General features: G+C 43.4%; 2 protein-coding genes across 3 annotated transcripts in view; both read left to right on the top strand.

Moving 5' to 3' along the window:
* ndufb3 (NADH:ubiquinone oxidoreductase subunit B3) overlaps nt 1–23,777 on the top strand; it is a 306,227-nt gene that overhangs the window by 267,331 nt on the left and 15,119 nt on the right. The window lies entirely within an intron of this gene.
* usp37 (ubiquitin specific peptidase 37) overlaps nt 1–23,777 on the top strand; it is a 46,007-nt gene that overhangs the window by 12,006 nt on the left and 10,224 nt on the right. For both annotated transcript variants that reach the window (XM_079618924.1, XM_079618923.1), the window contains exons 11-23: nt 848–971; nt 3,631–3,830; nt 5,200–5,317; nt 7,719–7,798; nt 9,564–9,728; nt 10,593–10,640; nt 12,752–12,869; nt 15,233–15,440; nt 15,983–16,143; nt 17,537–17,597; nt 17,677–17,792; nt 22,886–22,955; nt 23,043–23,181. In XM_079618924.1, the coding sequence (XP_079475050.1) occupies nt 848–971; nt 3,631–3,830; nt 5,200–5,317; nt 7,719–7,798; nt 9,564–9,728; nt 10,593–10,640; nt 12,752–12,869; nt 15,233–15,440; nt 15,983–16,143; nt 17,537–17,597; nt 17,677–17,792; nt 22,886–22,955; nt 23,043–23,181 (1,608 nt within the window). The remainder of the gene's footprint in view (nt 1–847; nt 972–3,630; nt 3,831–5,199; nt 5,318–7,718; nt 7,799–9,563; nt 9,729–10,592; nt 10,641–12,751; nt 12,870–15,232; nt 15,441–15,982; nt 16,144–17,536; nt 17,598–17,676; nt 17,793–22,885; nt 22,956–23,042; nt 23,182–23,777) is intronic.

Genomic DNA, 23,777 nt, shown 5'->3' with positions numbered 1-23,777 from the left:
CATCCATCTGAACACACACACACCACATCCATCTGAACACACACACACCACATCCATCTGAACACACACACACCACATCCATCTGAACACACACACACCACATCCATCTGAACACACACACACACACACACCACATCCATCTGAACACACACACACCACATCCATCTGAACACACACACACACCACATCCATCTGAACACACACACACACCACATCCATCTGAACACACACACACACCACATCCATCTGAACACACACACACCACATCCATCTGAACACACACACACCACATCCATCTGAACACACACACACCACATCCATCTGAACACACACACACCACATCCATCTGAACACACACACACCACATCCATCTGAACACACACACACCACATCCATCTGAACACAAACACACACCACATCCATCTGAACACAAACACACACCACATCCATCTGAACACCAGAGGGCAACACACACACACACACACACACACACACACACACACACAGGATGAACTCAACTGTCCTTATAAAGTGACTTTGGAGTAAAAGCATGTTATTAAATGTTGTCTTTTGTCGGTTCATAAATGGTCCTCATGTTGGAAAGACGTTTGACGGGTGCTGCTTTTTCAAATGCACATTATAAGCGACTCACGCTCGCAGTGCTTTCAGTGTGAGCAGCGTTTACTGCTGATCCCAGAGCCGTGCGTCTCTGACAAGCTGCACATAAATAATAATCACAGCAGCTGTAAGCCAACTCGATTTAAGTGTGATTACATGTAAATTGCTGAACCGGTTTATACGCTGTCTAACAAGCTTGTTGGTGATTGGCTCTTGTGTCCACATGAAGGCGCTTTGCTCATCTGCTGGCGAAGAAAGACGTCTCTCCTCCAGAAGTGAAGAAGGATCTTCTCCGGCGAGTGAAGAGCGCCATCTCCTCCACAGCGGAGCGCTTCTCGGGGTACATGCAGAACGTAAGACGCATCTCCGTTTCTTCTTCTGATCCTCTGACTGCAGCCCCGTCCACACCAGGACCATATGTGAACCTAAATATAATAACATAATAATATTCAGATTTCCCCACAGGATTTTGAGACTTCAATCCACGTTCTGTGTGAATTTTAAAAAGGCAGTGAATTGACATGTACCTGAGCTTTAAAGTGGACTCAACTGCTTTTTTTTTGTGTGATGGTGTCTGTCTACATTACATTGACACTGGTGTTTTAGAAAGCCAAAATTACAATATTTTAGTCCTAATTTCTACACTTGCAAGCGATAAACGCTAGAGCTTGTATTTTGATGGAAACCAGTTGAGCTTTTATTTTGGCGGAAAACTAAATTTTCTGTAAAAACGGGTTTACAAACACGTCTCATTGCAAATCTAGTAAAACGCTGTAATCATCTTCCCGCAAAAAATGAGGAAATTATGCAAATGTGGAAATAATGCGAGACTAGTAGAGATGTGACGGTGATAATATTCTCCCACCGGTTAATCGACTTGTGACAACACCGGTAATATCGGTTTCATCGGGTGGGAGGAGCGATGTAAAAAAAAAAAAAAATATATATATATATGAATAAAACTAAATAAAAAATGTAAATAACACTCCAGGTCTCCACACCAGGCACGTAACTGAAAACCATGAAAGCCGTGTGACCGGTAAAAAAAAAAAAAAAAAACCTTACAGAAATGATTCCCTCTGATTTTCTGTTTCATTAATAAAGTTTGACTACTCGCAGCATTCTCGCATGCGCTTAGAGCTCGTGTGAATTGCACGTATAAAATGAAGTTAACGAACAACCTCGATCCATCAGGAAACGCCACATAGGTCGCTGAATTTCTTTTGCGTGAAGAAGCCGTTCGCCGGAGACGTGTTAAAAGATAGCGCAGTGCATTCATGATTATTAGGCTAGCGGTATAATAATCCTCCTAGCGCCGGCTCTGAGTGAGTCATTTGCTCTCTTACCTTTGTTCTTTGATTAACATTAAGGCCGCTGCTGACAGAGACGCGATCTGACGCGTCCAATTTTCTAACAAATATCTATTTTAGACTTTATTTAGGGCCCGAGCACCGATGGTGTGAGGACCCTCTTGGAATTGCTCTGTTTATTAAATAATTTAAGACTGCTCTTATGAGGACACTCGTCAAAACGGACATTTTTTGGTCATAATTTGTGTGTGTTATGGTTTGTTCAAGAACTCGATAGGCGACTGACGCGCATCTTTTCTGTGTGTGTGTGTGTGTGTAATGGGCAGGACTTACAGCGCGGCCTCTTTAGTCTTGTCGCGCTTGAACGGTTTAAAAGCATTCACATTAATAAGAGCGGGATCATACAACGCTAGTCAATTGCGTTAAAGATTTTTAACGCTTTACTTTTTTTTTCTTTTTTCTGTGCCGTGGTTGGCAAGTAATGAAACCGGTGTTGTGACTGAACACCGTGTAACACCGACTATCGTAGCAAGCCTAGTAACTAGTGGCCGCTACGTTCCCGAATGCCCGATAAACGCTCGGCACATGCAGAGATGAAGCTCGCTGCATTACTACTGTGAGCGAGCCGCTGTGAACACCAGCTGATCCCGCGAGTAAAGCGCACGCTTCACACACTGAAGTCGCAGTCTTATGCGATTTGTTGAGGGCACAAAGCCACATTCGATTATTAGTGTCGATCTTTTGTGTTTGAGAAGTTTGAAAATATTTTTGCTAGTCTAGGCAAAGTGTGTAACACTGATATTGTTGAATCCCTTTCAGAAGCGTTTTTTCCAGCTGATAAGCGATTAAAAAAAAACAATTAGTATCCATCCGATATTAAAGAGATTGAGCAGTAAAGTGGCGGATGACATCAGCAGTGTGTGTATAATATACAGAACATTATTGTCAGCAGGCTGTGCACGAGGGCTGTCAAAATGGCTGACAAGCTTAAATTCAAAACTTTCTTAAAGAAGCAACATTTCTGAAGGCAATAGTCAATGTTAGAGGATAAAGTACTGTATCGTCTCCTATGTCCACAAGAGGGCGCATCGAGCACAATAAGCAAATATAAACCAAATCAAGCATCGCATCTTTTATTGAAACGAAATTCACTTTTTAAAGTGCATTAACTTTTAAACATTTGTTCTTAAATTAAATATAATTTTTATTTGTGCATGCAAGGAAAACTAGGTTAGAAAAGTGCATAAAACAGTGTGTGTGCATCAGTGACCTGAGAAAACACTTCGACACACAGCGTAATGAACATCATGAACACAAGACGGCAAACTGCCATTCAGACACACACACTTCTCCTCACTACATCTACATATTCATATTCATGATCATCAAAGACACCAGATGCTCAGCTCGATCTGATGAATGAACACACCAGCTGATAAAACACACACACACACACACACACACACACACTCAGCTCTGAAAATGGTCGTTGTATGATTTTTCCCACGAACTGTGTTTTCGTCACTGTCTTTTCCCGCCATTTTTCACATTAGCAACGCAGCCGCACTGCGCTGATCTGGATAAACTAACAAAAACATGGATTTGACAGCCCCAGTGTGGATGTTAATGAAGTTCTTGGTGTGAACGGGTGCGTAATGTTCATATGACGTAAGTGCCAATCGTGTGTGTGTGTATTTCCCAGGATGCCCATGAGTTCCTGAGCCAGTGTCTGGACCAGCTGAAGGAGGACGTGGAGAAGATCAACAAGAGCTGCAAGAGCGAGCCGTGGGACGAGCCCCAGAGCGCGCGGCTAGCGGAGGAGGCGGACCCCGCGCGCGTCTACACCTGCCCCGTCACCGTCAACATGGAGTTCGAGGTGCAGCACACCATCACATGCAAGAGGTGCGTTCAGCAAGCACTGCGCTCTCGGCTGCTAATAACTCGGTCCTGGGAAGGGGAAGAGGAACCGTTTGTGATTAGTGTGAGAATGTAAAACACATTTTAACCCCTTATCCTTTTTTTTAATAGACATGAAAATGCAGATTCCAAACTTGAATGGTTGTAATTCAAGAATGCTTTGGAATATAGATGTACGATTGGTCTTGTTTTAAAGAAGATATTTGGCAGATTTTTGTAGAAGTGAAATAAATTAAGAAAGTTAAACAGAAAAAAAGTTATAGAAGTCTGAGTTTATGAAAATGTACAACGTAAAAAAATAAATTATTCATGTTTTATATAAAATCTATATTTTCAAACCCTGGTGGACTCTAAAACTGCAACAAAAAAATCAAAGGCAAAAATCTGAACAAGTTGTTTCAAATTGTAGGTTGATATCTCAGAAAATGAGCTTTCAGTGAGATTTAGTTTGGGCGCAGTACCACACTTCTCCACTAGTGGACATTACTGCCCATATAAGGGCGCCTCCATTTCCATATGTTTGAGTGATCTGAACCATTATTTTTACAATTTTCATACAATTTATGAAGTAGACATCCTATTCAGAAGTAGTATTGGAAGTTTGGCAGATTTTTAAATGAATTCAACCTCTAAGAAACACAGAAAGATCACGTGTGTGCATTATAGCTCGCTGACACATCACTAATGCTGAATCTATTATTTTCTTTATATTTAAAATATTTTCAGACCTTTTTTTCTAAAAGAATTGAACGGATGCTATCTTCTGAACTCTTGGCATGAAAACAAACTGAGGTTTCTACCATTCTTTCATGACTTTTCATGTTCATCACTATTTCAAAATAAAGGTCTGAACACGCCTTAGGAGTATGAACATATTCTTGTTGCAAATTGATAAATTACGGCTCCTCTGTAATGTATTTTAAAAATCAGTGACCAAAAATGAAAACTAGAGATTGTAAGCTTTCAAATGATATATAGTTTGTCAAGATTGGTTTAGGTTTAGTATAGGACATTACAGTTTTAAATATATAATGGCCATGCCAATATAAGGGGTTAATAGAATGTCCTTTTTTTAAATATTAGACAACGTTTTTATTCAGAAAATATATTAATGGGCATTTTTAAAAAGGTTTCTCCTGGAATTTTTTAAATTGAGATCATGTAAATGTTTTTAAGAATTGATTTGTTTTTAAGAAAATTGTTAAATTATTGTAAACAATGTTTTGAATTGGATGTAATCATAATAATTAAAAAAATGTAAGTACTGTTGATTGCCATGAACGTAGCCATCGCTGCTGGTATGGCGTTAAATGCTAGATGAATAACGGCCTCTGTCCTCTTCCTGCGGTGGCAGCTGTGGAGAAGTGGTGACGAAGCGTGAGCAGTTCAACGATCTGTCCATCGATCTTCCTCGACGCAGGAAAACGCTCCCGATGAGGTCCATACAGGACTCGCTGGATCTGTTCTTCAGGGTGAGCCTCCACATCTCACCCGCTGTCGAGTCTGCACGATCCAAACATTACAGGCCTGTTCGCGCCAGTGCGTTTGTGCTTTGGGTCACATGCCCACAGCTGTCAAATTATGCTAATTTGATTCCTAAATTCTTCTTGTTTCATGGACAAGAACCGCGTCAGACTACACGTTGCTATCGCTCTGTTTTCCGCTCTGTTATGATCGTGTCTCCATTGCATAGCTCCACCAATACCCTTGTCTCTCTTTCGCTTCGCCGGTGTAAGGAAGAGCGTCTGTGCTCCTATTGGTCAATGTCCCAGATGTGACTGAGCCCGTCGTGGAGGACAGAGAGATTAGGCATGCTAGTCCGGGACGTTGTGGAGCGCTACAGACACGGCGTCAGTCGTCACTACATGAGATCAAATGATTGCGTCCCGATCCCGACACACTTCAGCAGAGTATAATCCTGAACCCGTGCTCTTGTGTACATCGCACACAAACATCACCATGAATAAAAAACATTGAATGGCTCTTTGAAAGCATGTAAATACTGTTTGCCCTTTTCGTAAAACACACGTAAAGATCCACAGTGCTACTTTGTGTACCGGGGTAACAGCAGAAACGACAAGACCCGAAAAGTCTGTTTTAGCGAATCAGTGCGCAGTATTCAGGTCAGGTGACAAGGCTTCTAGTCACTTTTGAAAAGACGCGCTAGCTGAGGGGAGTTTCGTCAAAGCTGACTAAAAGTGATCGAGGATGGATTTCAACCTGTGATATCTTCTTCGGGGCGTAAAAGGAAAATAAAACCTGCAACTTTCACGGAGTCTTGCTAAAGCAGAACGTCAGTGCTGAGGGAAAAGCTCTCTGTGTTGAGTGTGCGTTAATCACAACAACACAGTTTGACAGGCGTCTATGTCAACTGAGGAGATTAACATTACAAAGATTAACCAAGTGTTTAATGTATCATAGCAATTACTTGGCTTTGTTTAACTCTGAAACATGAAATGTGGAGTTATCTGCTTCTGCCACAAAGAAGAAAAACAAAGTTAAGTACCAATAATACCAAAAAAAAAATACAGGTAACTTATCAAATTAATCAAAACAAACCAGCTGCAGTTTAATTGATGATGAATTTAACTGTATCGCAGAACTGTTTGAGGTATTGGCAGATATCGTACCGTATCGTGATGAACTGTCTGATCTACATCCCTAGTTGTGTCCACACACTGCAAAGACACATGTATATTTAAACACCATATCAGTCCATCAACTCTTTAAACCCTTTTTTTGTCACTTCGATGAATGTTTTTCCTGAAATCTTGTCTGGCTTAAAGGATTAGTTCACTTTTAAAAAAACTTTTGCTGATAATTTACTCACCCCGATGTCATCCAAGATGTCCATGTCTTTCTTTCTTCAGTCGAAAACAAATTAAGGTTTTTGATGAACACATTTCTCCATATAATGGACGTCAATGGGCCCCAAACGGGTCAAGGTCCAGATGACAGTGTCAGCGCCGCTTCAACGGGCTTTAAACGACACCAGACGATGAATACGGGTCTTATCTAGCGAAACCATCGTCATTTCAAAAATCAATAAAGAAGTTTAAGTTTTATAAGCACAAACGCTCGCCTTGCTCTGTTCTGTGATGCGCGTTCGTGACGTCACGTAATACACAGTTACGTTGAAAAGGTCACGCTTCTGTGAAAAGTAAAACATTTCTATCCTGCCGAAAATGTTCTTTTAGGCTTTTTAATATTCCAACACCAGGATACGCACACGAGATGGGCATTTTAAACGATAAACTGACACAAAGACATTTGAATATGTGTGTATGGTCCTCCTTCCGCACATCTGTAAACACTGACTCGTCAAGCGTGACCTTTTCAGCGTAACTGCGTATTACGTGACGTCACGAACGCGCTTCACAGAACAGAGCAAGGCGAGCGCTTGTGCTTATAAAACTTAAACTTTTTTATTTATTTGTGAAATGACGATGGTTTCGCTAGATAAGACCCGTATTCATCGTCTGGTGTCGTTTAAAGCCGTTGAAGCGGCGCTGACACTGTCATCTGGACCTTGACCCGTTTGGTCCCCATTGAAGTACATTATATGGAGAAATGTGTTCATCAAAAACCTTCATTTCTTTTCGACTGAAGAAAGAAAGACATGGACATCTTGGATGACATCGGGGTGAGTAAATTATCAGCAAAAGTTTTTTTAAAAGTGAACTAATCCTTTAATGAACCCGTTTTGAGGTTTTATTTCCCCTGATGCTTTAACGCCTGTAATAGCAATGCTTGTGACTGAGAATCAGTGTGAGTTTAATTGCTGTGTGTGGATAGATTTATATTTCACTATATGGTACTTTTCATATGATCATTTTTTTATCTTTTGAATCACCTTCTGACTGTGTTTTCTAGATGGAGGAGATCGAGTATTCCTGTGAAAAATGCAGTGGAAAAACAGCGACCGTCTCTCACAAGTTCAGCCGGCTTCCCAGGTTGGGATTAACACGCATGCGTACTTTAGCAGCTTTGAATTGTGGGTCTATTGAAAACACACATTTGACAGGGTTTCGTACAAGGAGCTTGAATTTGACTTTTGGAAATGTAAGTCCTGGTAATCAGCCATATTTATGAAGAGGTGCTTAAATTACTGAAAGACAATATATGTGAAATTAGTGTTTAATTTTAATCTTGTCACACATAATGAACGCTGCAGCGCGTCTGATACAGATATAGAGCCATTTCGCATGGCTGTGAGCGTGATATTGCTCATAAGTATCCAAGTATATGATACAGCTTTCATTCTTCAGGTCAATCATATATTCATGAGGGGGAAATCAGTTCAATTAAATAGAAAGCGATATCTCTGTTATAGTGTCCTTTCACTGATTAAAGTTTCCGCAGTCACTGCATCTGCTGCACTTTGTGTACCGTTTTGCTTTATTAGTTTAGTTTTATTTATCTATTTACCGTATTTAATAATATACGACTATAAGTTGCTCCGGACTATAAGTCGCAGCAGTCAAAAAATGCGTCATGAAGAGGAAAAAAACATATATAAGTCGCACTGGACTATAAGTCGCATTTATTTCGAAATTTATTTCACAAAATCCAAGAAAAAGAACAGACATTTAATCTGGAAAGGTTATTCAGCTCCACAACAGCACACAGAACAACAGCTGAATAGTGTCTGGTGTGTTAGGGTAACACATGATCAGTTATTCAGCTGCACAATAGCATAAAGAACATATACCTGAGGCTGAATAGGCTAAACTAACATTAGCCAGCGAGTCCAGCAAGTTACCGGTAAGCTAGTCTCGCTTAGCCAGACCTTCAGACTGACGGCTGAAGGTCTGGAATTCATAGCAGCTTTCTTTGGCCAAGGCCCGCCCACAAGGCCGTTTGACCGACATGTCAAACAACCAATTACAGTTCGTTTCGTTCAGCGTCACGTTTCGGGGCGTGGAAATGTCCCCACAACAACAGACCGGCGTGCAATAAGTCTCCACTAAGTGCCTCAAACAAAACTCCTGGACATCTCTTAAAGAGTCTATGCCGTGAACCTCGCATACTTTCTACGTTTAGCTGATCTTGATAAATGCTCATTGTCACTCATGTAAACACAACAGTTTTTCTTCCGCAATCACACGTCTGCGCTTTGTTTCCCGGCGGACCGAAAATAAACGCGACACTCGCGCGCCCCGGAAATCCGATAAAATTCAACCAATCAGATGACGACTTCAACATTCCTGAAGTGTTTCCAGTTAAGTGTACCGTATGCATCAGATGTATAGCCAACGCTCTGTGGGCGTGACGTCTGAGGCTGAGACTACCGGTCAGCAAGCTCCCGATCTCACTCCACAACACTGAATACATCGAGTTCTTCCTCTGTGTCGCTTCTGAACAACTCCGCTAACTAGAGCGCCCTCTCACGGCTGTAGACGGTAATGTTTTCTCTTGGTTCATCTCAGTCAGTATGAATTAATTTTGATATATAAGTCGCACCTGACTATAAGTCGCAGGACCAGCAAAACTATGAAAAAAAGTGCGACTTAAAGTCCGGAAAATACGGCACATCTTTAAGAATCTGAAGAGAATACAGATATTGTTTGATTAGTGAGACTGTAGTCCTGAAACCCCAGAAGTAGTGTGTGGAAGAGCATCTGTGTGACCCTGATGTGTGTGTGACCCTGATGTGTGTGTGACCCTGATGTGTGTGTGACCCTGATGTGTGTGTGACCCTGATGTGTGTGTCTGCAGGGTGCTGATCCTCCACCTCAAGCGCTACAGCTACAACACTCAGCTGTCGTTAAACAGCAAGCTGGGCCAGCAGGTGCTGATCCCCAGACACCTGACGCTGCTGTCGCACTGCACAGACGCCACGCGCCCCCCCCTCAGCCTCGGCTGGAGCGCGCAGGCCGCCCTGTAAGCACACACACCTCTCATGATCATGATTACAGCTTTCATTTACACTCAAGGACTCAGTTCAACAACCAGGAGGGGTGTAGCGATACCCTCGTGTCACGCTGATACTCCGCAGATCAGTGCCATATCTAACAATATTACAGCTTTCTGTTTTATGTTATTTAGCAGGATCATGTTGGATATTTATTAAGGTGTGTAACGATACCCTCATGTCTCGATATTGAACTCACGATACGATATTATTGCGATACTCCAAGACATATGATAAACAAAAAATGGCACTTGATTAAAATGCTAAATTTGGTATTATTGTGTGTGTAAATGAATAGACTTGGACTTGTGCTGGAAACTTAAACCACAGGACAATAGAGACTCCAGAATAACAATATTCATGATTCTGAAGCTTTAAATACAGAATTATTTTAGACGAATATGATTGAACTCTAGATATATTTAAAATAATGTCGGCCACTTTTTACTGGTAACATCAGATATTCGGCATTATCAGGACCCACACATATTCCCCCAGTGCATTGTTATACATTATATTCAACATTATATATAGCAGTTTAATGTAGAACTGGCACTAAAACTCTGAAAACTTGGACATTTTTTATCACACAGTAATTTTATTTTGGGAGAACTATCCAGGATACATATTGTTGCATTTTTGTATTGTGACGCGATATATTGTTACACTATAAATCAGTAAAATGCAAAGATAAGACAGATCTACAGGTCAAATATAGTAACAAATCAAACTAACAAATCACTGAAAGCTGTTCTAAACGGATAAGCTGTAATCTGAGCTGTCGACTGTTTAGCGTAGCGCCCTCACACTCGCTAACGGCTCGTTTCTTTCAGCTCCAGGACTCTGAAGACGTCACAGTCCGTCAACTCCTCCACACTACGGTGAGAGCGCCCCTCTGCTGATGTGCTGAGCTTATACTCAGTCTGGATTAGGGCTATCCATGATATGTGACCCTGGATCTCGAGTTGCACTGGTATATCTGTGGCAATAGCAACTATACACTGTATGGGTCAAAATTATAGATTTTTCTTTTATGCCAAAAATCATGAGGATATTAAGATCATGTTCCATGAAGATATTGAGTAAATGTCCTCCCGTAAATATATAAAACATGTATTTTTGTGAGTGAATGCAGCACAATCGTGAACATAAATGCACAACTTTAAAGGAGATTTTCTCAATGTTTAGATTGTTTTGCTCCTCAGATTCCAGATTTTCAATAGTTGCATCTCGACGAAATATTGTCATATCCTAACAAACCACACATCAGTGGAGAGATTATTTATTCAGCTTTCAGATGATGTATAAATCTCAATTAAAAAAAAATTACCCATAAGACTGGTTTTGTGGTCCAGGGTCACATTTTAGTAATTGAGTGTTCTACCGATTATTTCATCGATTTATCATATTAAAAAATGTGGTGATAAAAATAGATCCAAGTGAACAACAGGCTTTAAAATGACTTAGAATAATAAGCAATAATAATTGGTTCAAATAAAGTATCAAAGTAATCAATCATATTGGGTTCTTGAACTGAATCGCAGCCTGTGATGTTCCCAATAGCACTGCTATATTATGATTGTAAATGGTTTTATATACATCGCTTGGCCTCAGTAAGCGGTGTAATGATGCGGCTCATGGAGTCTCGTCAGTGGAGCGCTTCCGGTGTTTCGCCGTTTACCCGACACGGGAAAATTACAGTCGAGGATTATTTAAAGGGCACCTATTATGACATTTGAAATGTTCCTAATGTTGTTTTGGGAGTCCCCAACAGTTTTACGTGCATGCAATGACAAAAAACACTTTTGTTGTCGTATAATATTCATTTATTTTTACCTGATTTGCTCACCGACTCCCAAATAATTCGTTCAACGACTCATTTTCCAAACCCCTCCTTTGCGCGGCGCTAATCTGTGATTGGTCAGATGACCCAGCAGTGTTTACAGAGATAATACTTATTGTTTAACACGGAGTACAATGATGCTTTTATCAATTAAATCGTGTCATAATAATGATTATAGTCCACTGCTTTATAGTTTGTAGTAAAAAACTAAAAATAAGATAAAGAATTTAATGTTATGTTAGCGAGCATAGCCCAGAGTTCATATTGTAAAAGCACAATCAGTCTTTGTTTGCGTTAGCCCGATGCATAAATATAACGTTTTTACAAAAAAAAAAATGCAGTTACGTTACTACGAGGTATTACTCTATTCTTTAAGACAACTCCGAAAACAACGACAAACACTTCACATATCTCAATACAATTGTCATTGAAGACCTAGAAGCTAAACGGTGCTTACACAACAAACAAAATAATTATTAAGCATGCTACATAAAATATACAAGCAAAAATTATTAATAACACTTACAGGTTGTGATACGGAGGAGGAAGCTGATGCAAATACACTTGGAACTGAACCTTCCTTCAATATCAGCCAGCTCGCGAATCCAAGTTTGATTGCATTTAAAAAGCAATCGTCTTCAAAATGGCGCGAGCAAAGCACAAGGCTCGGACTATACTTCTGTGGTATAGTTGTATATATGAATTGTAGCCACTTAGTCTTCAAATGCTCCTCCTTGGGCAGATGAAAAAAGGTTTGCTTTTGAGTCGCACTTCAGAACACAGCGTCTCGTCGCCATGATGTTTTCCCTGCTGGCCTTGGAGAGCAATAAGTGGGCGTATCGTATTCAAATAACTTGACAAGTTGACGTCATCTAGTCAGAGAAAAAGCTTCGGTCTTCTAACGATTCATAAAAATGACTCAGAGTCGACTCTTACTTTTGAAAGACAATAACTTTATATACGGTGCACTTTCATATTTCAAACTCTGCAGGATGTTTTTGTTCACTTAGATCTATGTTACACACTACATGAAAGGTACATTTCAAAATTCCATAAAAATCAAGACTAGGGCTGTCATGATTCCTCGATTAAAGTGGAGTACTCTGTCTTCATCGTGTGTGTGTGTGTGTGTGTGTGTGTGTGTTACAGGAAAGGTTCTCTGAAGCCAGAGAGCTCGGGGAGTGTGTTGTGCGACTCGGATAGTGAGGAGGAGCTGGTCAGGAAGGTCGGCCGCAGACATCATCCAGACGACGACCGGACGGACGAGGTGAGTAGAAGAGCGCTGCCGTCTTTAGCTCGAATCTGTAATATATCAAAAAAATTTGTTTGTTTCAAATATATCTTACGATTCTGAAGACAACTAAACAAAATAACATGTAATTTACTATTTAATCTATTTAAAATGGTCAGATGGGCCAGTCTGCTGTGATTGGTCAGATGGGCCAGTCTGCTGTGATTGGTCAGATGGGCCAGTCTGCTGTGATTGGTCAGATGAGCCAGTCTGCTGTGATTGGTCAGATGGGCCAGTCTGCTGTGATTGGTCAGATGAGCCAGTCTGCTGTGATTGGTCAGATGGGCCAGTCTGCTGTGATTGGTCAGATGGGCCAGTCTGCTCTGATTGGTCAGATGACCCAGTCTGCTGTGATTGGTCAGATGGGCCAGTCTGCTCTGATTGGTCTGCTCTGCTCTGATTGGTCAGATGAGCCAGTCTGCTCTGATTGGTCAGATGGGCCAGTCTGCTGTGATTGGTCAGATGGGCCAGTCTGCTGTGATTGGTCAGATGAGCCAGTCTGCTGTGATTGGTCAGATGAGCCAGTCTGCTGTGATTGGTCAGATGGGCCAGTCTGCTGTGATTGGTCAGATGGGCCAGTCTGCTGTGATTGGTCAGATGGGCCAGTCTGCTGTGATTGGTCAGATGGGCCAGTCTGCTGTGATTGGTCAGATGGGCCAGTCTGCTGTGATTGGTCAGATGGGCCAGTCTGCTGTGATTGGTCAGATGGGCCAGTCTGCTGTGATTGGTCAGATGGGCCAGTCTGCTGTGATTGGTCAGATGGGCCAGTCTGCTGTGATGGTCAGATGAGCCAGTCTGCTGTGATTGGTCAGATGGGCCAGTCTGCTCTGATTGGTCAGATGGGCCAGTCTGCTCTGATTGGTCAGATGGGCCAGTCTGCTCTGATTGGTCAGATGAGCCAGTCTGCTGTGATTGGTCAGATGGGCCAGTCTGCTGTGATTGGTCAGATGGGCCAGTCTGCTCTGATTGGTCAGATGGGCCAGTCTGCTCTGATTGGTCTGCTCTGCTCTGATTGGTCAGATGAGCCAGTCTGCTGTGATTGGTCAGATGGGCCAGTCTGCTGTGATTGGTCAGATGGGCCAGTCTGCTGTGATTGGTCAGATGAGCCAGTCTGCTGTGATTGGTCAGATGGGCCAGTCTGCTCTGATTGGTCAGATGGCCAGTCTGCTGTGATTGGTCAGATGAGCCAGTCTGCTGTGATTGGTCAGATGGGCCAGTCTGCTCTGATTGGTCAGATGAGCCAGTCTGCTGTGATTGGTCAGATGGGCCAGTCTGCTGTGATTGGTCAGATGAGCCAGTCTGCTGTGATTGGTCAGATGGGCCAGTCTGCTGTGATTGGTCAGATGGGCCAGTCTGCTCTGATTGGTCAGATGGGCCAGTCTGCTCTGATTGGTCTGCTCTGCTCTGATTGGTCAGATGAGCCAGTCTGCTGTGATTGGTCAGATGGGCCAGTCTGCTGTGATTGGTCAGATGGGCCAGTCTGCTGTGATTGGTCAGATGAGCCAGTCTGCTGTGATTGGTCAGATGGGCCAGTCTGCTCTGATTGGTCAGATGGCCAGTCTGCTGTGATTGGTCTGCTCTGCTCTGATTGGTCAGATGGGCCAGTCTGCTCTGATTGGTCTGCTCTGCTCTGATTGGTCAGATGGGCCAGTCTGCTGTGATTGGTCTGCTCTGCTCTGATTGGTCAGATGGGCCAGTCTGCTGTGATTGGTCTGCTCTGCTCTGATTGGTCAGATGGGCCTTTCTGCTCTGATTGGTCTATTCTGCTCTGATTGGTCAGATGGGCCAGTCTGCTTTGATTTGGTCTACTCTGCTCTGATTGGTCAGATGGGCCAGTCTGCTGTGATTGGTCTACTCTGCTCTGATTGGTCAGATGGGCCAGTCTGCTTTGATTTGGTCTACTCTGCTCTGATTGGTCAGATGGGCCAGTCTGCTTTGATTTGGTCTACTCTGCTCTGATTGGTCAGATGGGCCAGTCTGCTGTGATTGGTCTACTCTGCTCTGATTGGTCAGATGGGCCAGTCTGCTGTGATTGGTCTACTCTGCTCTGATTGGTCAGAAGGGCCTTTCTGCTCTGATTGGTCTACTCTGCTCTGATTGGTCAGATGGGCCAGTCTGCTCTAATTGGTCTACTCTGCTCTGATTGGTCAGAAGGGCCTTTCTGCTCTGATTGGTCAGATGGGCCAGTCTGCTCTGATTGGTCTACTCTGCTCTGATTGGTCAGATGGGCCAGTCTGCTGTGATTGGTCTGGTCGAAATCTTACTGACCCTGAACTTTTCTCCCCTGTACATGTTAAATATTCACCAAGATGAATGAGACACTCTCTCCACATCTACAGGTGCAGCACAGTGATCAGTCCGAGTTCAACGGCATCAACGACGAGGAGATGCTGGCCGCGGTGCTGGAGTTGAGTCGGCACGACACCAGTGTCCCCGCGGGCCCCGAGGACGAGCCCACCAGCAGCCCCGACACGGGCTTCGGGGACGCGGAGGCGCACGACCCCACGCAGCACCTGGACCTGCTGGAGGCGGAGAGAGCGCCCGCTGGTAAACACGCCTCACCTCTTCACACTCGAGTCACTGTCGCCTGAGGGAGCTTCGGTTCCTTGTAGAGATGCACCGGTTGCCGCATGATTAATATCGCGCAGCATCAGCATCACACGCGAGCACATGTACCTCGTGAATTACAGCAGTTTCTCCCCGCAAGCGTGAGCGGCAATTCAATTAAACACTCAAACCCAATTAAAGCGAAAGCACACTTTTGATGGACAAAATAAATATGATTTCACACAAAAAGTGCCTAAAATACACAGAATTTGTGTTAGAGTGGGCTATGTCAAACTAAAACATATTTTATAGAAAATTTCCCATTTAAACTTGTTTTTATTATTCAGCTTGGGTAAAAGTATATGGTGTTTTATAAAAAAATAAAATAAAAATATTTGTGTGCTGTAAAGCGGTTAGAAAAAATGCAATCAGAATCGAAGACTGAAAACAAACTCTGCTGCAGTATTTTCCTGTTATCACTGTAAAGCCGTTGACCACATGAGTATTGTGCGGTGCTGACACACAGCTGTGTGTGTGTGCAGATGCTCTGGAGTCTCTGGATCTGACCATGGATGAGAACAAGGAGAACGAGACGCCCGAGGGAGCGCCGGGCGAGCTGGACTGGGTACAGCAGTTCAGTCTGGAGCAGGAGCGCGAGGAGCAGGAGCTGCAGCAGGCGCTCGCACAGAGTCTGCAGGAACACGTGAGACAGACACACACACACACACACTAGAGCAGGCGCTCGCACAGAGTCTGCAGGAACACGTGAGACAGACACACACACACACACACACACACACACACACACACTAGAGCAGGCGCTCGCACAGAGTCTGCAGGAACACGTGAGACACACACACACACACACACACACACTCACACTCACACTAGAGCAGGAGCTGCAGCAGGCGCTCGCACAGAGTCTGCAGGAACACGTGAGAGACACACACACACACACACACACACCCGCCTTAAGAGGAAGACCACCGAGTCAGGAACCCCAGGGTTCTATATAGAACTTCTGTAAAGAACTCTCGGGCGTTCAAAATGGCTGTAAAGCTAAATTCCAATTTCTTTCTTAAATATGAGCAAAATTTGAATTATATTTTAATTCTAAAGGCAATACTTAAAGTTAGAGGATAAAGTACTGTATCGTCTCCTATGTCCACGAGGGCGCATGCGAGCGCAATAAGCAAATATAAACCAAGGCAAGTTTATTTATATAGCACATTTCATACACAATGGTAATTCAAAGTGCTTTACACAGAAGAAATTGAAATAATCAAAAAAAGAAAAAAGAATAATTAAAACAGAAGCATTGCATCTTTTATTGAAACGAAATGACATTCACTTTTTAAAGTGCATTAACTTTTGAAACAATTGTTCTTAAATAAAATATAATTTCCTTAATGTGTGTGCAAGGAAAATTAGGTTAGAAAAGTGCATAAAACAGTGTGTGTGCATCAGTGACCTGAGAAAACACACTTCGACACACAGCGTAATGAACATCATGAACACAAGACAGCAAACTGCCATTCAGACGCACTCACTTCTCACTACATCTACATATTCATATTCATGATCATCAAAAACATCCCCTTTTTCCAGCTGATGAAAACACACACACACACACACACACACACACTCAGCTCTGACTGATGTGCAGGTTTGGTCAAGTGTGTCGTTGCATGATTTCGAGATGATATATAATGTTTCTGTCTCCTAAAATCATCAATTGCCTCCTGTGAAATGTCTCCTACTGTGACCGTCACCGAATGTGGACTGTGTGTCCGAGTGAGTGGAGGGGGCGTGGCTTAGCCATAGCTCAATTACTGACGACCCGTTTCAGGTTCAGAATCACTTCTTTTAGGAGACTGTATTTATCTGCACTTACTTAACTATGCCGACGTTTTACATTCACAAACTGCTTTTACACACTACAGGAAAGGGACTATCTGAAAAAGCATAATAGGGGCATTGATTGGATGTTTTATTCTCTCTATTTTGGTTTTTGGGTTAAATGGCACGGACATATTTAGTTTGAGTTCAACTTGAGTAGTTGTGTAATGAGGATTATGATCTTGTCATGTGCTCAGGAGGCGAGAGAGATGCGAGAGGACGATGATCTGAAGAGAGCCACTGAGCTCAGCCTGCAAGGTCAGTATGACTGTTCTGCGTCACGTGATCTGTGTGTTAATGTGTGTGTGTGAACGTGTGTGTGTTTCTGTGGTTGCAGAGTTCAATAACTCCCTGCCCGAGCTGCTGTGCTCCGATGAGGACTCGGGCAACGAGGACGGTCTGGACATGGAGTACAGCGAGACTGAAGCCGAGGAGCTCAAGAAGAACGCAGAGGTGCGTCTGTGTTTCACTTTCAGCCGATAGTCCAACCGGTGTGCTTTAAGTCTTGTAAAGAGGAGATTCCCGCCTTTTCTGGTGTGATTTCTTCAGATATGACGGACGAATCAGAGGCCTTATAACCCAATCACCCATGTAAGATCCAGTATGAATGATGAAATTGTAAAACCTTCGACTCGTCACCCTAAAAAACGTCTTTAAATGTTTTTATAACTTTAAACCGTTAATCCAATCGGTATGCTTTAAAAAGTCTTGTAAAAGGAGATTCCTGGCTTTTTTGGTATGGTTTGTCTCAGTTGGACATTCAGAGGCTTTGTAGTGAACGTGATTGGGTCATCAGGTTTTGATCAGCATTGATTCGTCAAAGAAACCCATGCGGTTTGTTCCTCTGAGCCGAACAGGAGCGATTGCTGATGCTTAGTCCCGCCCCCATGCCCAGATTGGTTGAAACTGTCATCTACTCGAACAGTAAACATAGGCTTTGGTCTTTTGCTCCACCAATTAGCATCTTTCTTTGGGAATTTGAAGTGACGCAAAGTGAAAGTAGTTGCGTGAGTGCATGAAAACACACAAAATAGCAGATTTGCATGAGAGCTCTCTAGCTATGTTTCCATCCACACGTTTTTATCCGGATTAAGTGATATCGAATGAAAAATGCCTCATGGAAACAGTAAAATTAGATTGTATTTCATGAATATCGACTCAAATGAAATGCGTTCGGTCTCATCTTGATCGATGTTGTTTTCGTCAACGATGACGATAACGCAATTATTTTGTTGACGCACCTTTTTTTTATGACGATAACGTTACGATGACTAGCTAAAAATGTCTCCAAGGTGACTAAAACATGACGAGACGTTTTCTAGTTTTCGTTGACGAGACGAGATGGAACGAAAATTATTATAAGTCTGACGTTCACAATGCATGTAATTTCTGCCTATAAATACGATAATTTTGACCTCTGTACGATCAATAATGAAAAAAATACCATAATGTACGATAATTTCAGAATTGCCCGCAAATGAGTTAAAATCTCCCAGAATCTAGATCGAGCGAGCAAGAGCGCGCATGTGTAGCGCGCACAGCAGAGAAAGGGAGCGAGAGACCTTGCGTGTGTGTGCTGGTGTGCGTGTGTGTGCTAGTGTGCGTGTGTGTGCTAGTGTGCGTGTGTGCTAGTGTGCGTGTGTGCTAGTGTGCGTGTGTGTGCTAGTGTGCGTGTGTGTGCTAGTGTGCGTGTGTGTGCTAGTGTGCGTGTGTGTGCTAGTGTGCGTGTGTGCTAGTGTGCGTGTGTGCTAGTGTGCGTGTGTGTGCTAGTGTGCGTGTGTGTGCTAGTGTGCGTGTGTGTGCTAGTGTGCGTGTGTGTGCTAGTGTGCGTGTGTGCTAGTGTGCGTGTGTGCTAGTGTGCGTGTGTGCTAGTGTGCGTGTGTGTGCTAGTGTGCGTGTGTGTGCTAGTGTGCGTGTGTGTGCTAGTGTGCGTGTGTGTGCTAGTGTGCGTGTGTGTGCTAGTGTGTGTGTGTGTGTGCTAGTGTGCGTGTGTGCTAGTGTGCGTTTGTGCTAGTGTGCGTGTGTGTGCTAGTGTGCGTGTGTGTGCTAGTGTGCGTGTGCGTGTGTGTGCTAGTGTGCGTGTGTGTGCGTGTGTGTGCTAGTGTGTGTGCTAGTGTGCGTGTGTGTGCGTGTGTGTGCTAGTGTGCGTGTGTGTGTGTGTGCTAGTGTGCGTGTGTGTGCTAGTGTGCGTGTGCGTGTGTGTGCTAGTGTGCGTGTGTGTGCGTGTGTGTGCTAGTGTGCGTGTGTGTGTGTGTGCTAGTGTGTGTGTGTGTGTGCTAGTGTGCGTGTGTGCTAGTGTGCGTGTGTGCTAGTGTGCGTGTGTGTGCTAGAGTGCGTGTGTGTGCTAGTGTGCGTGTGTGCTAGTGTGCGTGTGTGTGCTAGAGTGCGTGTGTGTGCTAGTGTGCGTGTGTGTGCTAGTGTGCGTGTGTGTGCTAGTGTGCGTGTGTGTGCGTGTGTGTGCGTGTGTGTGCTAGTGTGCGTGTGTGTGCTAGTGTGCGTGTGTGTGTGTGTGTGCTAGTGTGTGTGTGTGTGTGCTAGTGTGCGTGTGTGCTAGTGTGCGTGTGTGCTAGTGTGCGTGTGTGTGCTAGAGTGCGTGTGTGTGCTAGTGTGCGTGTGTGCTAGTGTGCGTGTGTGTGCTAGAGTGCGTGTGTGTGCTAGTGTGCGTGTGTGTGCTAGTGTGCGTGTGTGTGCGTGTGTGTGCGTGTGTGTGCTAGTGTGCGTGTGTGTGCTAGTGTGCGTGTGTGTGTGCGTGTGTGTGCTAGTGTGCGTGTGTGTGTGTGTGCTAGTGTGCGTGTGTGTGCTAGTGTGCGTGTGTGTGCTAGTGTGTGTGTGTGTGTGCTAGTGTGCGTGTGTGTGCTAGTGTGCGTGTGTGTGCTAGTGTGTGTGTGTGTGTGCTAGTGTGCGTGTGTGTGCTAGTGTGCGTGTGTGTGCTAGTGTGCTTGTGTGCTTGTGTGCTAGTGTGCGTGTGTGTGCTAGTGTGCGTGTGTGTGCTAGTGTGCGTGTGTGTGTGCTAGTGTGCGTGTGTGTGCTAGTGTGCGTGTGTGTGCTAGTGTGCGTGTGTGTGCTAGTGTGCGTGTGTGTGCTAGTGTGCGTGTGTGTGCTAGTGTGCTTGTGTGCTAGTGTGCGTGTGTGTGCTAGTGTGCGTGTGTGTGCTAGTGTGCGTGTGTGTGCTAGTGTGCGTGTGTGTGCTAGTGTGCGTGTGTGTGCTAGTGTGCGTGTGTGTGCTAGTGTGCATAGACATGTATAAAGGCTAGATGGCTCAAGGCGGAGTCAGCTGTGTCGTCACTTGGCGGCCATCTTAGGTCAGGAGACTGCGCTGCTGCTCCCTGCTGCTGTGGACGGAAGGTGAGTGACAAATGCTCGTAACTTGCTGAATTCTTGATGGATTTACAAACGGTTTGGTTTATTACAAACCTTAATAACGTGGCTATGATTTGTGCTGATGCCAATTTTTAAATAAATTTTTCACAAACTATGCAGTTAAATAGCCGCATCCCTGACGTTTATGACACACCAAGCCGTTTGAAAATCGGTTGAAAATTGAGCAAAATATAGTTATTTCAGCACTACATGCACAATAGACTTTAATGTTATAACTGGACGAGCGGTGCTGTCCTAAGATGGCCGCCGTGTGACGTCGTCGGGTCCCATTGGCTCTCAGCGCCGGTAAGCCATCTAGCCTTTATACATGTCTATGCTAGTGTGCGCTAGTGTGCGTGTGTGTGCTAGTGTGTGTGCTAGTGTGTGTGCTAGTGTGCGTGCGTGTGTGTGCTAGTGTGCGTGTGTGTGCTAGAGTGCGTGTGTGTGCTAGTGTGCGTGTGTGTGCTAGTGTGCGTGTGTGTGTGCTAGAGTGCGTGTGTGTGCTAGAGTGCGTGTGTGTGCTAGAGTGCGTGTGTGTGCTAGTGTGCGTGTGTGTGCTAGTGTGCGTGTGTGTGCTAGTGTGCGTGTGTGTGCTAGAGTGCGTGTGTGTGCTAGTGTGCGTGTGTGTGCTAGAGTGCGTGTGTGTGCTAGTGTGCGTGTGTGTGCGTGTGTGTGCTAGAGTGCGTGTGTGTGCTAGTGTGTGTGTGCGTGCTAGTGTGCGTGTGTGTGCTAGTGTGCGTGTGTGTGCGTGCTAGTGTGCGTGTGTGTGCTAGAGTGCGTGTGTGTGCCTCACGAAGCGCATGTAAGGACCCAACCAATCGAATTATTCAGAAAGTCTAGTTTATTATGCAAAGGGTTTAAGGTTAACTGTTGTTTTATGAATTGCAACACTTGCTGCAACCTGTCAAACCTAAGCCCATTTCCAATACTTTTTAACCTAAATTAATTTATTAAAGACTACTTTTTTTTTTTACTAAATTTGACTAAAACCTTTTTGTGTTTTCGTCAACTTAAAACTATCAAGTTTATAAGTGACTAAAACTAAAAAGCATTTTTGTCAAAAAGACTAAAACTAAAAGGGCTTCCAAAAACAACACTGATCTTGATGGATATACGGCTTATGCGATAAACGCTGACGGAAACGTTATTTGCCGAATAAATAATGAATTGCATTTTGTGTAGCAAAACTTTATTCGCAAATGTTGGCTTGACTGTTGTGCGATTATGTGCGAAAATGAATGGAAACACCTTAAAATGTCTCAAATCAAAACCAATTTGATCGCAAAACAGCGTGTGTCATTACGCACAGGGTTTTATTCGCTTTAAAGCCGTCAGATGGAAACAAGTTTTTTTTACCGAACTTCAGATAATTCGATTGACTAGGGGAATGAAACTTAGCTTCTGACACAGCACAAGCACAACGCATCTAAAGCAAGTATAAAACTGCTGTACGCATCGGACGAGGCACTGACGTTAGTTTTAAAACGAGTCGCTACACAATCTCCCAGTGGAACTGCGTTTCTAATGTAAATTGAATTGTAAATTAGCAACTAATGTAATGCTAATATAGTTTGTGAAAATCATTTGCACTGTTTGTATTTTGTTGCACAAGACATTTTTGTTTACACTACTTGCTGCACCATGTGTGTGTGTTTGTTCATTTTCAGATTATATATATATATATGTGTGTGTGTGTATATCTATGAATATGTCACTTGGCTTCAGTGTTCTATTATTATATAACAATGTTTCAATTTACTTCCTGAACTTTTTTTGGACGCATCTACATTGTCAGTAAATAAAAAAAGTTTCAGTTTTTCACTGAAAAGTGCTTAAAATAATGTTGTACTATAACTTGCTAAGGGATTTTTACATGTACACAATATCATCTGGAAATCTAGAATATCCAAGTATAACTTTCTAAAGGAACAAATCAAAACTTCAGGAGTTTCTGTTTGAGTTTTCAAGAATTTTTTTTTTTTTTGCTGTTTTTCTTAAATCTGGTAAATTCGTCCATTCCCAGACAAAATAAATGTAAAATTGGGGATTTAAATGAGCTAGATTGCGGTTTAAAATGCGATCCGGCACTTGATGCGGGCGGCTGTAGTGGGGTAGAGGCGAGTCAGCTGACCCCGGCGTGCTGTGGTCTGAGTGCGGGGTCCTAATGCCTGTGGTTTGCTCTGCAGACTGGAGAGCTGCCCAACTCGTTCCGGCTCATCAGCGTGGTCAGCCACATCGGCAGCAGCTCCTCCTCAGGTACGGCAGCGTCTCCTCGTGCTGCGGCCCTGCCGGCCGAGTGTGTGTCTGACCCGTGTGTGTGTGTGTGTGTGTGTGCTCCTGCAGGGCATTACATCAGCGACGTGTACGACATGAAGAAGCAGTCGTGGCTCACCTACAACGACCTGGACGTGTCGCGCACACAGGAGAGCACGGTGCAGCGGGACCGCGACCGCAGCGGATACATCTTCTTCTACATGCACAAGTCAGTCTTCAGTCGAACTCCACAATCACTGATGCTGAAATCCATTCTGCATCTTATAATAGTTCAGATTACATTTATTAACTAAAATCATAGTTTTTCAAGCAAGGAAATTGTTTTATTTCAGGAACTTCACTGACATTTCTGATTTTCGTTTAGTTTGAGCACTAAAATAACCACAATAAAAACTAGCTAAACTAGGACTGGACGCTATAACGCTAATTATCGCGATATGAATGTTTGATAATGTTTATGCGCCAAAAGCGAAATGAAACTCGTTTGAACCGTGTCACACACACCATTTAAATATCCATGTTTAAACCTTTATTTGCTATAATAACTAGCTTCCAGCAGATTGTCATTTTTAGGTGAACTAGCATTTGTGCGTTTTATACTAAACTCCTTGAGTGTCACCGGCCCACCTGTGGGCCCAAAGCCATTACATATTTAAAACTGTAATATCCTATACTAAACCTAAACTAATCTTGACAAACTATATATCATTTGAAAGCTTACAATCTCTAGTTTACATATTTGGTGACTGGTTTTCAGAATAAAGGACAGAGGAGCCGTAATTCATCAATTTGCAGCAAGAATAT

The sequence above is a fragment of the Phoxinus phoxinus genome (assembly GCF_949152265.1).
Source record: "Phoxinus phoxinus genome assembly, chromosome: 7".
NCBI classification, from domain to species: Eukaryota; Metazoa; Chordata; class Actinopteri; order Cypriniformes; family Leuciscidae; genus Phoxinus; species Phoxinus phoxinus.
The sequence above is the reverse complement of the archived record's forward strand: the minus strand, read 5'-3'. Positions and strand labels throughout refer to the sequence as shown.